General features: G+C 37.4%; 1 protein-coding gene across 1 annotated transcript in view; it reads right to left on the bottom strand.

Moving 5' to 3' along the window:
* Positions 1–14,949, bottom strand: part of ARHGAP12 (Rho GTPase activating protein 12) — a 69,453-nt gene that overhangs the window by 14,678 nt on the left and 39,826 nt on the right. The window contains 4 exon segments of the mRNA XM_005423889.3: positions 4,963–5,044; positions 6,661–6,722; positions 9,482–9,556; positions 12,778–12,903. Of these exon segments, the coding sequence (XP_005423946.1) occupies positions 4,963–5,044; positions 6,661–6,722; positions 9,482–9,556; positions 12,778–12,903 (345 nt within the window).

Here is a 14,949-nt window from a genome sequence, read left to right on the forward strand (position 1 = left end):
AGCAGCAGAGTCCAAAGGAACAATCTCTGGGCCACTCTGGCTCTTGCAAGAGCTGCCTGTTCAAGAGAAAGTCACATAACTGCTGCACACACACCCAAAGTGTCCCAGACGCACTTCCTGGCAGTCTAGATCAATCTTGCTGCGTGTTGGAAAAAAATTAAATCAATTTATAGAGTTTGGCACTGGAGAGAACAGGAAACTAGTTCCAAAGTCCTCTACAGGACTGGGGCAGGGGGATGATTAGTTAAAACCACAGCCCACATTGATGCTGAGATTCACAGGACAGGACTTGCTACAGGTGACATCAGCACATAACAAGAAAAAAATGTTACCTGTCAGCTCTGTTTTGACCAAAAGGAAAGCCCTCCACTACATTAGCTTGCTGAATCCACACCTGAGAGAGAACAGCACTACCTCCAGCTTTACACTGTATCCCTCTTTTTGGCCTAAGTCCCCTCAGTATTTCAGAGAAGCACAGAAGAAATAAAAAACTAAAGCCAAAAGGGAAAAAAAAGACTTTTACCACTCCTTCACTCAAATGTTGGCCAAACTGCTGTGTGAGAGTCAAGGATGGGGAAATCCAGGCAAATAATCCAGCTACTCTGCAATGCTCTTCTTAAACACCAACACATTACATACTTGTCACAACCTTTTTATTCAAGGACATTTTTAGTTTACCATGCAGGCTCTCCTTTGAGCTTTCCTGTCAAGGTTCTTTTCTGCTCCCAGACCTATGAAAATGAGATGCCAGCAGCCATTCCCCTCCTTAAAGCTTTCAGGAGCAAGTGCTGCACAGGGCTGCTCACACAACCTGCACACAAAGATTGCTGAAGGCAACAGAACCCTCCTGAAGCCAGCAGGTTCTGCTGACAGAGCTCAAAAAAAGCCTTTCCTTTTGCATCTGCTGCCACACAGACATTGAATCTGCTTTCACAAAACAGTGCTATCTAGTCATCAGCAGTCAAGAGAAATCTAGCTCTTACTGAGCAGACACCTTACTCTTACTGGATTCCTCTTTTGAGCTGTCTGGGAATATTGGAAAGGGAAGCAGTGGAAGACAGAAAGAGGGAGAGGTCTATATGTGGTGCTGCCAGCTGTCCTAGATATGAAGGACACCTTCTGACACCTTTTTTTGGACAAAAAACATAGTCAGGGAATGTACTTATGCTGATTGTATGGGAGAGGTAAGTTTTTGGAAAGAATAGGGTGCTTTCTTTGCTTTAGATAGAATAGATGCTGTGCAGTTTAACAGTAGCCTTAAAGATGTGTACTGACATCAGTAAGTAGAAGGCCTTTTGAATTTTTTCAGGATTTTCTCCAAGTCCTGGAAACCTGCACAGGAACAAACCACACAGTCTGTACTGTGACACATTCTAGCATTCTTTGGAAACAGAACTGGAAGTTATTTATGGGAAGACTCTGGATGTACAAATGACACCTGACAATCTTGTAATTCTGTCTCTAATTAGAGTTGGGTAGGATGCTCTAATTCCAAGTCCTCCTCATTCATGGATGGACTGTGGAAAGAAAGCTGTGGAGACAGATGCACCTTTTTGGCTGGCGGGGGAGTTTCAAAACTACAGCTTAAGCAAAAAAATAAAAATAAAAAGGGAAAAAAATTCTTTATTGTCAGAGCAAAATGATGGATTGTTTTTAAACCAGACTGATAGGATCATTTGCAATCAAAAAAGTTTTCACAAAAGTATCTGAGCTCCTGCATAATCAGCAGTGCAATACTGATGAACTGTGGTAATGTACACATAACATCCTTGGCTAAAATCACAGTTCTGTAACATCAGCAAGAGTTTGCTCAGATGAATCTTGAAGAGCATTTATTTCCTTGATGTTTGGGAAGTTCACAGGCTTGGTTTGCCACCACTGTACTTGTTACTGAGGGCATGTCACTATTACAGACAGCTGACAGATGAATCCTTCTAAGCAGTTGCCATTTTCTTTGCTTTATGAAGCCCTGTCACTTTGACAATAATACATCTCATTCACACCAAAAACTGAATGAAAAATACTTTTAAAAAACATCCAGATCTTCTTATAATAAGTAGCCTTTTAGAAAGCTACCAAACTGTCCACAAGTTATCTGTTCCAGGCTTCCACATACAGAGCAATTAATTTCACAAACAAGAAAAAGAGAGTTGCATCATTTTAAACACAAGGTTAGTTACTGAATTTTTGATGGGCAGCTCTTCTGTGCTTGGCATTTTCAAAACCTAACTACAGATGCTTAAATTACATACAAAAATCCTACAAATTTACATCAGCTTTCTGTATGTGGAATATAGCCAGAACATCCTTGTGCTCTTTTCCTTTCTCCTCTTCATGCATAACATTTACATTTTTGGGTATTCCAATTACAGCTAGAATTATCAAACGACATGTACACCATTGTATCAAAGGTATCATAGGCACCATAAAAAGATTCCAAATTAGTTGTGTTAGAATGAATCAGACAAAATATCTGTTAAAAAACTCAGAATATCATGCTGCTTATTAGTCAAGGCACTAGTGGTTCAAATAGTAGGCAAATATGGGATTATAATTCTAGCACCAATGAACTAGGTACGCTTTCTACTTTGTTCCAGTGGAACAATTACAGGATTATTGCAATAAACTTGTGTTAATTTGCACCTTGGATGACTTTCAAAAACAGCAAACAAGCCACATGTGCTGTTATATGAAGTGTCAAAATGAAATCTTGGAAATATTCAAGTTTACTTTCAGGATTAGTGGCAAATAGCCTTACAGTGACAAGAGGCATGCAACAAGAACACATACAGTGATAGCTGAAACTTGGGCAGAGTTTACATAGGTGACAGCAGGTCGATGACTGAGAGCATTTTTCCAAGAAGAAAGCAGCGAGAGCAAGAGCTCAGGAATTGAGCCCCCTTGGCAAAATGACTTGATGAGAAAAAGGAAGAAAAGTGATGAAGTCAAAAAACAATGCACAAAAAAAGAAGATATGGTCATATCAATCACTAGATGAATGCTAAATATTCTCATAAGGTGAAGAAGAAATGTAATTCTTATCATATGTCAAACTGTTAGACTTGACTTCACCTTATTACAATATGGACATAGAACAAAGTTTGAGAGGTGAGGTGGAATTCTGAATACCTAAAGAACAAAAATTGCCTACGGAGACCAAGAAGAGTGTGTGCTGAACACTCAATTACATATCTACAAAGTCAGCTGTAATTATGCAGGTGTAAAACATTAGGTCCTTGAGAGAGATTCTCTTTTAATATTTCCAGCTTAATTTTATTCTGTTTGTACTGTTGATATTTATTTTGCTGACCCTACTCTAGTGCTTTACAGTACACACAATTGATAGTGTCTCACAGAAATATTCTGACTTTTGGACTTCTGCTCCACTTAAATTATCAAAAGAATTTACACATTTTTATTTTTAAATTTATTTGTTAAGATTTTTATTTATTTTTAAATTATTCTATCCGGCATAACATGATTTACACTAGTGCCCATAAATCATGTAACTCTGCTTATAGCTTATCTTTAATGGATAATTAATTTGGGCAGACATTATTTATAACATCATCACACATTCATGAACAGTTTAGCATTGTGTGTTTTAATGATATCAACATACAGATGGAAAACACAGTTCTTTTGATTTACAGCCACACCTGAATTAAAAGTATTAGTAGCTGTAAATGAGATTTTGGAATTTGACTAGTTACACAGTCAGAACTTTTACTTTGCAATATGCCTATTAATATTTGTAAAACTGAAACGCTTTTTGGATCTTTGGCTGCAAAAGTCTATCACAGAAGTCACCAAAATCCACTTCCTGCCATACAGTGGAATTGACCTTCTTTCATGCCTTTCACCTTTATTGTTTTTCTTTCCTCCCTCTGCTGGATCATCTTGCCCAACTTTACCTTTCTCATTCTCTTCTACTCCAAATTTTATTTATCTATCCTCATCTGTTTTCTTCCAACCACCCCTTCTACAGGAGGGGGGGAAATATATTTACAGGTCTGAAAAAAACTCAATACTATGGAAAGGAATTGTCAATTCCAATTCATTATCCATAATGAAGCAGAGCAGGATAAAGTGAGGCAGGTAGAAAGACCAGTAAAGCACAGCAAGATAGCACAGATCTGTAAGAGGTAATTTTGCTGGAATTCACATGACAATACATGGAAATAATGGAACACTGGCTCTGGCCTGTCTTTACTTATTACAGGAGACCCACACAGTTTAATGTCAGAGCTCCAAAAGAGGCTATGAAAGCCATAGATAAAGAGCCATTTCTATACCTATGAATGCAGGAATGCAGCTGGATAAATACAGCAAAAATTTAATGAGAGTGCTATAACACTAGAGGTGATAAAAAAATTGAATAACCATCATGTTCAGTGCGATGCTTCTCTTTTGGTCTTCATCAGACAACAAAATAAGTACAAGTACTTATCATGCACTATGAAGACCAAGAACAAAATATGGAATCCAGCAAGACAAAGACTAAATCATTAGAGAACAACACTGCATTGCTCAAATTGGCCAAGGCAAGACGCCATGTGCCAGACTATTTTCTTTATTATATGTATCACATTCAAAATTACCTGAAGTTTGCAAAAAAATATCCAAGAATGGTAAAACACACAAACTGTTTAGACAAACACATTAGTAAAGAACACAAAAGTATTTGGCCTGGAGAAATAACCTCAAGTCTAATAAGCACCTGAATGTTATCAGTTTCTTGCCTGTCAAAAATACATACATACAACTGGTTTTCTTCTTACTCTACATCATAATTATGGTTACATAAAACTATTTTCTTGCCAACTTCTACACAGGTATTTTTTTCTGTATTAGGTGTATATATATGTATATATAGGTATTTAGGCCCTGCAAATAAGAAGGCTTTATTGTGCTTTACATGACTAACACTTCAATGAGGGTGGGGGTTGTTCCTGGGCTTACCCAGCCAGTTCCACTTCCTTGGGTTTTAGTGAACAGCAGTGATGACCCTTGTAACACAGCCCATGATGACATCCAGTTCTTTCTGTAAATAATTGTAAACAAACATAAAATAAATCGACTGAAAGCAGATATTTAAACCGTCGATCATCGTTGCTCAGCTGACCTGTAAGTTAATATAGTTAAGCACATATATAGTCATTAGTGGCATCAGTAAGTCTTAATTGCTATCATATTTGTAGAAGGAAACATATGTTAACAATCCCAGCCTGACCATCAAAGTCTAAATCAAACAAAGCTAATTAGTAGTAGAAGCAGTACACCAAGAGAACACCATGCAATTATAATTTCAAAGGGGCTAATCTGGAACGCTCAGCTCCCTGTGTACTTAACAGAACATGCCAAACTACTGCATAATTCTGAAATTCACTGATCTGAGATGCAACTGTCCCATGTTTATGTAATAAGCTCATTTATATTGGCAAAAAAGTATTTCCTACACATCTGAAAAATTAAGAGAAAGAACAAGTTGTTTCAGTTGTCTGACTGTTTGATTTTATGCCAGCAGACCTGTCCTTCTGAGGTTATTAAAAAAAAATCTTGACAAGCCCTGAATACCTATTCCCATTGCCCAACATGAATTATTACTTAACAGCTCTCAAAGTGACAGGATGGCCACGATGCATCTTTCTGTTCAGCAGCGCAACAATCCAGATCAATGATTCCAGCAGATGCAACGTAAATGATGACAGCACATTGCACCAGCAGCAGCTCACACACTGCTGTCTACCCAGCCCTAGCAAACTCAGTAGAACTCTGAGGAACCAGGCTGGAGGTCAGATGTGCTGCCCAGCCAGACTGGACTAGGTCAGGGTGGGTCTACAATAACAGCTGGGTGTTGGCTATTTAATCCTGAGAACAAGCATGCTCCATGTATCACAACTCTGGGAAACACTGAACTAGACAGAACACACTATAGATCTAAAAGATTAAATTAACTAAAAAACAATAAAAAGGGGGGAAAGGCAAGAAGCAAATCTAAATTAACTCTGAGGATGCCACACCTCTGCAGTATTTGCCATTGATTCAAAACACCAGAAATGCAGTTAGACAGCATCACCTGATGAAACATTATGATTTATAGAGCAAATTGCTACCTGGGACGCAGAGGAAAGTTAGAAATTAGGTCAATCACCTACAGGAGACTGACACTGGGCAGAACACTGCTCCAAAGCCTTCACAAGCACAGTGAAGGAAGAATTAGGGAGCACATGGATGTACACTCCTTCAACATTAAAGGACAGCAAGTGAAAGTCTGAAAGCTCCTCTTACATTGATTTTATCCAAGGAACAAGACACACTATAACCTATACAGATTTGTTCTTCAGTAAATCAATCAATCAATCAATCAATCAATCAATCAATCAATCCCATTTTTAAGAGCTGTCTCTCATCAATGCACCTTCAGGAAATGGCTGGCCTGTGTGAAGCCCTGATCCACGAGCCTCTGGCTCTCTGCAGTCCATCAGCTTTAGCTCACTGGGACAAACACATGGGGTAAGGTTAAGCTGTGTCACACAGGAAAACCTCTAAGGCAAATTCACACAAAAAGTAAGAAGTTGCAAACCCCAGTATGCTGTCCTAATACAAAAGACCTTTGATAAACCCTAAGCACATGCACATTTCAAGTCAAAGACTTACCGAACTTTCTTCCCATTTTCTGTGATTTTCGTCACATTTAATAACCCATACTTCTCTTGACCCTGTAAGATAAGAGTAAGACATAAGAAATAGAAAAGAAAGTCTGCTTCTATTAACATCACATCACGGAATTCAATCCCCCAAATAATCAATTTCTGGCAGAGAGCCATATTTGCTCACGTCATAACTTCAAGAAACTGTCTTTAAGCATATTTAAATATTCAGAGATCAGCAAAACCAAAATTCCCTGGGAAAGCACTTATTACTATTCAGAGGGTAAAAAGCTTTCCCTCATCAAGACCAAGGTTCTTTGGACAAGCTAAATTCAATAATTTGTGATAGTAGACAGTGAAAATTATGAATGTAAAATTTATAATGATTTGCATAATAGTAATATAATAATAGCACAGTAGTCCTTTACTAAAAAGGAGCTGGCTGTCAAAAAACCAGCCTAGATTCCCATATAAATTCTTCCTATTAATTTTAATATAATTTCTTATTTTAAATAAAACATGGTTGAAGTGCATAAAAAATTAACATATTCATGTTAAAAACAGAAGAGTGAAGCATTTCTTTGATGTCCTCTTTTTTCCTATCCCCATGGAAAATAGTAGAATTTTAAACTACTTAGTTATGTCTTGTTGATGAAAACCATCTATATTAGCATGCCTACAAAAAAAAAAAAAAATTGAACACCAGACAGTGATTGGTGGGAGAAGAACACTGCTGAACAAGAAGTCTGTTTGCAAGTTTCAAATATTTGAAGTGAGTATTTCTAGTCTCTGTGTAAAAATAATAAAATGAAGAAATGTTCAAAAAGCATTCTAGGATAAAAAGATTCACTTAAACCATCACCTTAAAATGAGGTATGAAAATCTACCATTTTTTTCTGACACCCCAGCCTTGTCCAACCAGCCAGTGGTGGTAAAAGAATGCTAAATTATTTCATCATCAATTCCTTTTCAGTAACAGCTTCTAACAGTTCCTAATGTATGTAATAAGCTATTAGTTGAAACAATCAACTAGGGAATGGATCCAAATTACTTTTATCATTAAAAAAATGACCTCAATTCTAGACCAATGAAAATAAGAAGATAAATCCTCTTCAGAATATTCCTCTCAATCTCAAATTTAAATAGACCATAACTGCACAATACAATTTTGAAGAATTTTTTTTTTCCTGGGATACCATGGACAACACTCTTATCAGAGACATAGATCTGTTTTTCATGGACTTTAAAAATTCTACCTGCATGTTTCAAGCCCAGCACACAAAATACAGAAAAGACACATCATCAAGGACAAAGATGTTCAGCTGGTGGATCAGATGTTACTTCAGTCCACTGGTAACTGCTGCTCTTGCTCAGTTTAATATCTTCACTGGGCTGAAATGCTTTTCCAAGCCAGTGACAGATGCTTTATTTTCCAAAACTGGTATTTTTGACAGAAGAAGTGAGCCCCTTCCCTCATCCACTCTCCAAAAGGCCAAACAAATGAATTATCCCATTCTTTAGATTACTCTATTTGTGATCCTTGTGGACCAGGGACCAGCAGTCCCATGCACTGCACCCTTTTAACAAGCAGAACAGCCTGTTGCCAGCTTTCACAGTGATTGAGCAACCTGTGCTCACTTCCCAAAATAAATCATGGTTTTAGTCAATTACGCACAGTGGAACCAGTGGGGATGTTCCAGAGAATTATTCAGAGAAAGGATCATACTGCCCTACTTAGCAGCAACACTAGGGGGTACTAACGGGGAAACTAATGGAATCAGGAAAAAGAAGAGGAAAGCAGGTTAAGGATCACAATTCTCAAAAATTTACCAGCTTTCTTTGGAATATTTTAATCCCAGGGAACTTCTAAAGAAAATAGAAATGTTTTTTTTCTATTACCTAAAACAGGAGTGAGCTCTTCTGCAAAATACAGTTTCAAAAATTCAAGATCTGAGCCAAATTTAAAGAAATTAGATCACATGCAGCAATAATTGCTTTTGTGTAAGGTTATCAGCTATGCTTGCTTAATAAACAAAGTTTATTTTATTGTGAAAAATTGTTTGAAGTGTTGAGAGAATGGATTATCAGGACTAAGCCAGAGAACTATTCCCCTGTACTCAGAGTAAGAACGAAACGGGAGAAGTTGTGCCTTTAATGCCCTGAGCCCCCATCAAGGGGCTGGTAAAACTGACCCAGTTACTTAATTCAATGCTACTGTAGTACAGTTCCAAAATTTTAAAAAAAAAAGGCTTTTAATTCATTTCCTGCTGTTTAAAAAGGAATGATCACATTTAAAATATAAACTGAAATTTTAAAAAGTTGTTTAGCAGACTAAACAGCTTTTTTCCCCCAGAAGTTATTCTACTAAAACAAAAGGACACAGTTTATTTATGCTAGGTCCCCAATGTCCCTTTAAGAAGACTGAAACACAAGCCAAAATTAGAGATATCAACTATTACTAGCAGTGAGGGATTCTGTGAAGAGGGGAAATTTTCTGTTTTTACTGTTAGCATTTTCTAGATGCTATGCAAGAAGATGTGACTGTTGGAGGAAGCAAAGTGAGTTCTACATCATTAGGCAAAATTTGGCCACAGTGAATTTTTGACTTGATCTACTATCACTAAGTTGCATTTAAACCAAGGACATTCACATTTTTTTCCCAAAAGCAGAGCTGGATGTAATGCATTCCTTTTCAAATGCAAAGCCTTCAAATAGTTTTATCCCATTGTTTTTCCCAAGAACAACAAGGCTTGTCCTCAATTCTCTAATCATGAATAGCTCAGTTTCTACAACATCTACTTATTTATTTAAACATTTTGCATACTGACTGTGGCTTGATGCTTTGGTGAAGAAGGAGATGATTCATTTTCAGGAAAACTGGCCTTAGAAGCAGCTGATGATTCCTATAAAATTCAAATAGTCAATGTCAACAGATACTGTTATCATCTTTCATACAATTTTTTTCTTTAACCTAAAGATGCTTTCTCTCTCTCTTTCTTTTTACACATTCATAGATTAGAAGAGTACCTCTTTTAGACATTCAAAATATTCTCAGACAGTTACATTCTAAGCTTACTTACTAAACAATGTTCTTACAAGGTTTACAGACAACACTCAAACTGGGTTAATTAGTATATAACCATTTGAAAAAAATATGTTAATACATGCTGCATCGGCTTCAAGCAAAGCCTTCATCCTTATAAAGGGGTAGATTTTTTGCATGACATTGCTATCAAATTATGGTGTATATTTAAAATAATGGCTGATTACAAGGTACCATATACAAATACTATGATTTCAAAGAATACAATATGTTTCTGTGTGGTTAGTAAATACAAGATTAGCATAAAAAATTATATATATAGAAAAACACATACCAACTTTATTAATTTTTATGACTCATGATCATTAATCTCCTTATAATCAAACACTGAAAATCTCTAGAGATTTGGGGTTTTGTTTTGAACTGTTAACTACAGACCAAAATAAAACACTTAATCTCTGAAAACTAGAAAAATTGCCCATCTGAGGAAAAAAAAAAGGGCATGTGTGTTTTCTCTGAAGTAATTATTGCCTTGCACAAACACATTGCTTGAAAATCTGGTAAAGAATTTCAAATGGAAGAAAGACATCACTTGTTCTCTGTTACTGTTAGCACATTTCTCCCCCTCTCTCTTTTTAAATCCCTTGATAGCTCTCCTAAACCCAGTTTGCTTTTGCAGCATTACATAGCACTCTGCACACTTGTGCTTTGAAATTCACTTGCAAATCTACCTAGAAGTGACCCACTAGTTCTTTTAGTAGCATAATAACAGAGAACTTTAGCACTCCTAAGTAGAACAGCCTAAATGTTCCATATTTTCAGATGTCTGCAAAGAAAAAAAAAGTTCAAATTAAGAAAGTCAATTTTCCCCCACAGGACACAAGCATTTTCCTATGCTTATTAAATTTTTTAGCTGATGGCTATATCCAGATATGTGCCACAGCCAATAAACTGTTAACCAGTATGTTTGGTACCATCAAATTCTTGTGAGCCCTGGCAATCCATACTTTCACTCTGACACATTTCAGGTACTCTTTTGACTGCCCTATTTTCATACAGTTGAGTTCTATTGTTTTTCCAGGAAAAAAACAAATAAGGAAAATAAACAGAAAACAGCTTCCCTAGGAGACAGCTAAAAAGAAAGCTTGGGGTTCTTGTGCCCATCCAGACAAATACCAGATGCTTTCCTTTCTATTTAATTCTGAATTTGAGGTAGCTTTCATACAGCAACAGCAACTCTGGAACAAGAAATCCAGTATTTGTGGTAATGAAACATTCCCTTTCCACATACTAATTTAAAGCAGAATATATTAACAGTGTGCCTGCTAGTGGCAATAAAACAGCTGCATTAATGAACTAAAAATTATTTGTCTTTCCATAAAACATTAGTTTATTGCTCCACTACATGTTTTAAATTTTCTCAAATGTTGTGCTCCATATAAACTATTTTCTTCTCACCAATACAAAACACATGCTGCCTACATGTTTGGAGACTGTTAAAGGAGTTTTAGGCTGCTGACTTAAGACTTCGCAAATGCAGCTCAAAAATAATTTCTTTTGGTTATTTCCCACAACATTTGTGCATTTTCATGTCTGCTTCACTAGGTTTAAGTTCTCGATACGCGAACACTGAGCCTTAAAGAAATGTAAACAGCTCCACTTATTCAATGTTTTACAAAAGCTTCTTCATTCAGTGCAGCACTACATAAAGTTCTTTCCAAAATGGAAACTGCAGAACATCTTACACCAAAAAATAAAAAGTTAAATCTTCCTTTAAAAGTGAAGCCAGAAGTTCAAGCTATCTCCAACAAAATCATTCATACCTGTGAAGCATAAACTGCACATGAGGCTAGAAGTGTCCACTCAGCTCTGATTTATCAGGGTTCCATCTAGGCTGTGTCTCATGGAGTGCCACAAGACTCTGAGTACAGAAGGATGCATGAGGCAGAGGAGGAGGAGGAGGGAGGGGAAAGGAGCAGCAGTGGGATCTCAGAACTGCTGGAGCTGAATTAATGCCCAGAGGTGCAAAGTCTCCAGCCAAGCACGGCCCACTGCCCCCTCAGCACCACACATGATATATCCCAAAGCGACAGCTCAAAAGCTCAAGATCAAATCCAATAAATCCTGCTCTGAAGAGCTAAGTCAACTCATGGAAAGCAAGTCCCTTAAAACGGATACAACAGGTCGAGCAAGTAAGGTTCTGGGCAGCAGATCCATTGTCATTACAACTACTGTGTTTTGTCCATTCAAGTTTGGTTTTGACATCTGTGATTACACAAGGCCACTCATAGGCTTTTCCTTACATTTTCAAATCTGCATTAATTTCTTTTTTTTTCTCAGAATTTTAGGAAAAGGGAGCTTACAATGCCATTTCTTGGTATTTCATTCTGAAAAGTTTGTGCTAAGATATCAGCACTACCAAGTTATTTCATTTTCCAGGTATCTTGGGATGGACTGCAGTGAAGCCACAGAAACCAGCATGTCACCACTGTACATCGCCCATTTCCTCCTGCTCAGCTCACATCAGCTCTCCTGACCCACAGGCAGAATGGCCCAGCACAAGCAGAAATGGGAAGGAAAAAGGTCAAAGCAGAGGGAGAGCAAGGGAAAGGCCCAGACTCCTTGCTGGCCTAAACAGCACCTCTTACTGTACAGCCCAAAAAGAACATGCCCTGAGAATGGGTAGAAAATAGCTTTTGTTGTTACTGACACACAGCATTTTTCAGGCTAAACAGCAGCTCAGCTGTGGAGAGGATCAAAGCCAAGTGTTTCAGCACTTTCAGTACGGTCCTCTGCCCTTCAATAACAATATTACAACCCTGTTGTAATCATGCACAGCTTTTCCCCTGAACTAACACTAGTTAAAATATTTCAAGGACAATAAAAGAGCTACTATTCACAAAGTAACAGTAGTGAAGTTATTGAACAGCCCTTGTTTTTGCTGCATGTTATAAACAATGATACAAGAGACCAAAAGAAAAATGAAATTTCAGAAATTCGGGCATAGTAACTTCTGGTACATTAAATATGTCACACATCAGAAACAAGTGGCATTTCAGCATGCTGATAACTTGCTCCTACCTTGTCATTGGTGTCCAGCACAATTGTGCTGTGCCTCCATTTTGTTAAAACTATTGGTTCCTGTAGCCTCCTGTCCAGACTCCTACTCTTTATTATATCTCTCTGCTGCTGTGGTGAAGCATTATACTAAAAAAAGGAAAAATAAAATTGTAAGTAGAATCTAATTCATGCAAACAAGACCTGGACATACCACTCATATGCCTAAACAGTGCAAACTTTCAGACTTCTGATGTCACCACCCAAGGGTGTGAAAACAGCCTTGGTTTTATTCTGCATTAAAGTGTTCAGAATTCTCCTTTCTCCTGTAGTCCTCTCTGAAGCAGTAGCTAAGACTGGCATGTTGGGATAATTCTCTCAGTTGGCAGAGAGATGTTTGATTTCTTCTGCAGCAGATGTTGCTGATCTTGCAACCCAACAGGGTATTGAGAACCACCAAGGAATTACAGGAAATACAAGATTTAAACATTCACTCTTCATGTTGCATTGACAGTACTACAGCACCTGACCAGCTCTTGTGTAAGAAAATGAAAACCTGTGATCCTAACAATATCTAGATTGTTATGATTGCCTGGTATGACTCTGACCCAAAGATTTGGGATGCCTAGAATGAGGAGACATGAGAGCAAGGACTTGCTTTTACAGAATAAACACATCAAATTTTACACAGAATAAACACACCAAATTGCTTATAAAATAATTTGCTGGTTTGGAATGTACTTACCATATACAAATGTACACATTCCATAAACATGGAAGATAAATATTTAGCAGGAAATAATTTTAAGACCTAGCAGAGCTGTAACAACCAAGGAGAGACCATATTTATCATAACATAGGTTTTCTAGTAACTCAAGAGCATGCAAACTCGCTGAGAAAATGTGAGGGTCATGAGAAGGACACAGCATTTAGTTAGATCTCACAATTGCAGCATATTTTTCATTAATAGTGTTGCCATTTTACATCATCCCAACACATTATAAAAAATTCTAAAAATATTTCAGACAGTGTTATACTGAAAACACAAACAAGAAGAGACAACATCGATGTATGGGGGTTTTAAGTGATTTACTATAATCTCATTCTTTTTAATCAGTATCAAAAGACTGAAATCTGCACATAACAAGAAACTTAAAGCAGCATTTGTGGAGTGACATAAAGCACTAGAATCCACTAAGTAGGAAATAACAAAGAAAAGTGAAGTGCTCCTTTTAGCCAAAGCAATAATCTCTACAAGGACACTGAGTTCTCCAGTTTTGATATTGATTCCTGCTATAAGCTCAGAGCCTCAGGTGTTCAAAGACAGGATAACCTATACCTGCACATACCAACAAAGCATGGCATGGTTTAACCTAAACAGCAACACTAAATCTAACCAAAATTGCACAATACAGTTATATTTATTGCCCAAATAAAGAACCATCGTTGCTACTGCTATAGCACTCACAATCTTTGAGCTAGCGTAGTAGTTTAATATGAACAGAGTTAATGCTCCAATAAGCCAACAGATGCTTAAAAGCTAAATAACTTTAGCATTTTGTTACATTATTTTAATATGCACAAGACTAGTAAAATACTCCCAAGTGAATGGATGTTGCAGAACTGAGAATAAAATTTGGTAGTTCATGTACAGACAGAAACAGATCAGCTGTCACTGCAGAAAGTCAGTTCTGAGCCTGCCTTTGTACTGGCTTCAGCACATTTCCACTCACATGACAACTGCTTCCCCGCAGTGGTGAGGTTTAACCAGCTCTCAGTTTGTCTCCTTGTTAAATCAAAAGCTGAGTTGTGATACATGCTGAAAGGACCCTAGTGCTGGCTTGCTTTCTTGTTAAGGAAATATCCACTCTGCCAGAGCTCCTGCAACCCCAACCACAGCAGCACGCTGAGCTACGTGCAGCAAAACTGCCTGCCAGCAAAACTAATATCTAAACAACTTCCAGCAAACTATGTCTAAATCACAAAGGATGCAACAAACAGCATTCCTTGCAGCAGCTCTAACCCATTTAGGTGGGCAGTTCCAACGCATTTCTTGCTATGAAACAGAACTGTTTATTCCAGAAATAGATTTACACATTACTGACACTGGTATGCATTATTTATGGAAGTCTTCCATGCACTTTCCATTTGAGCATCTCAAGGAATTGAATAAACAAATATGTATTTTGAAGTAAT

Source organism: Geospiza fortis, unplaced genomic scaffold (assembly GCF_000277835.1).
Source record: "Geospiza fortis unplaced genomic scaffold, GeoFor_1.0 scaffold75, whole genome shotgun sequence".
Taxonomy (NCBI): domain Eukaryota; kingdom Metazoa; phylum Chordata; class Aves; order Passeriformes; family Thraupidae; genus Geospiza; species Geospiza fortis.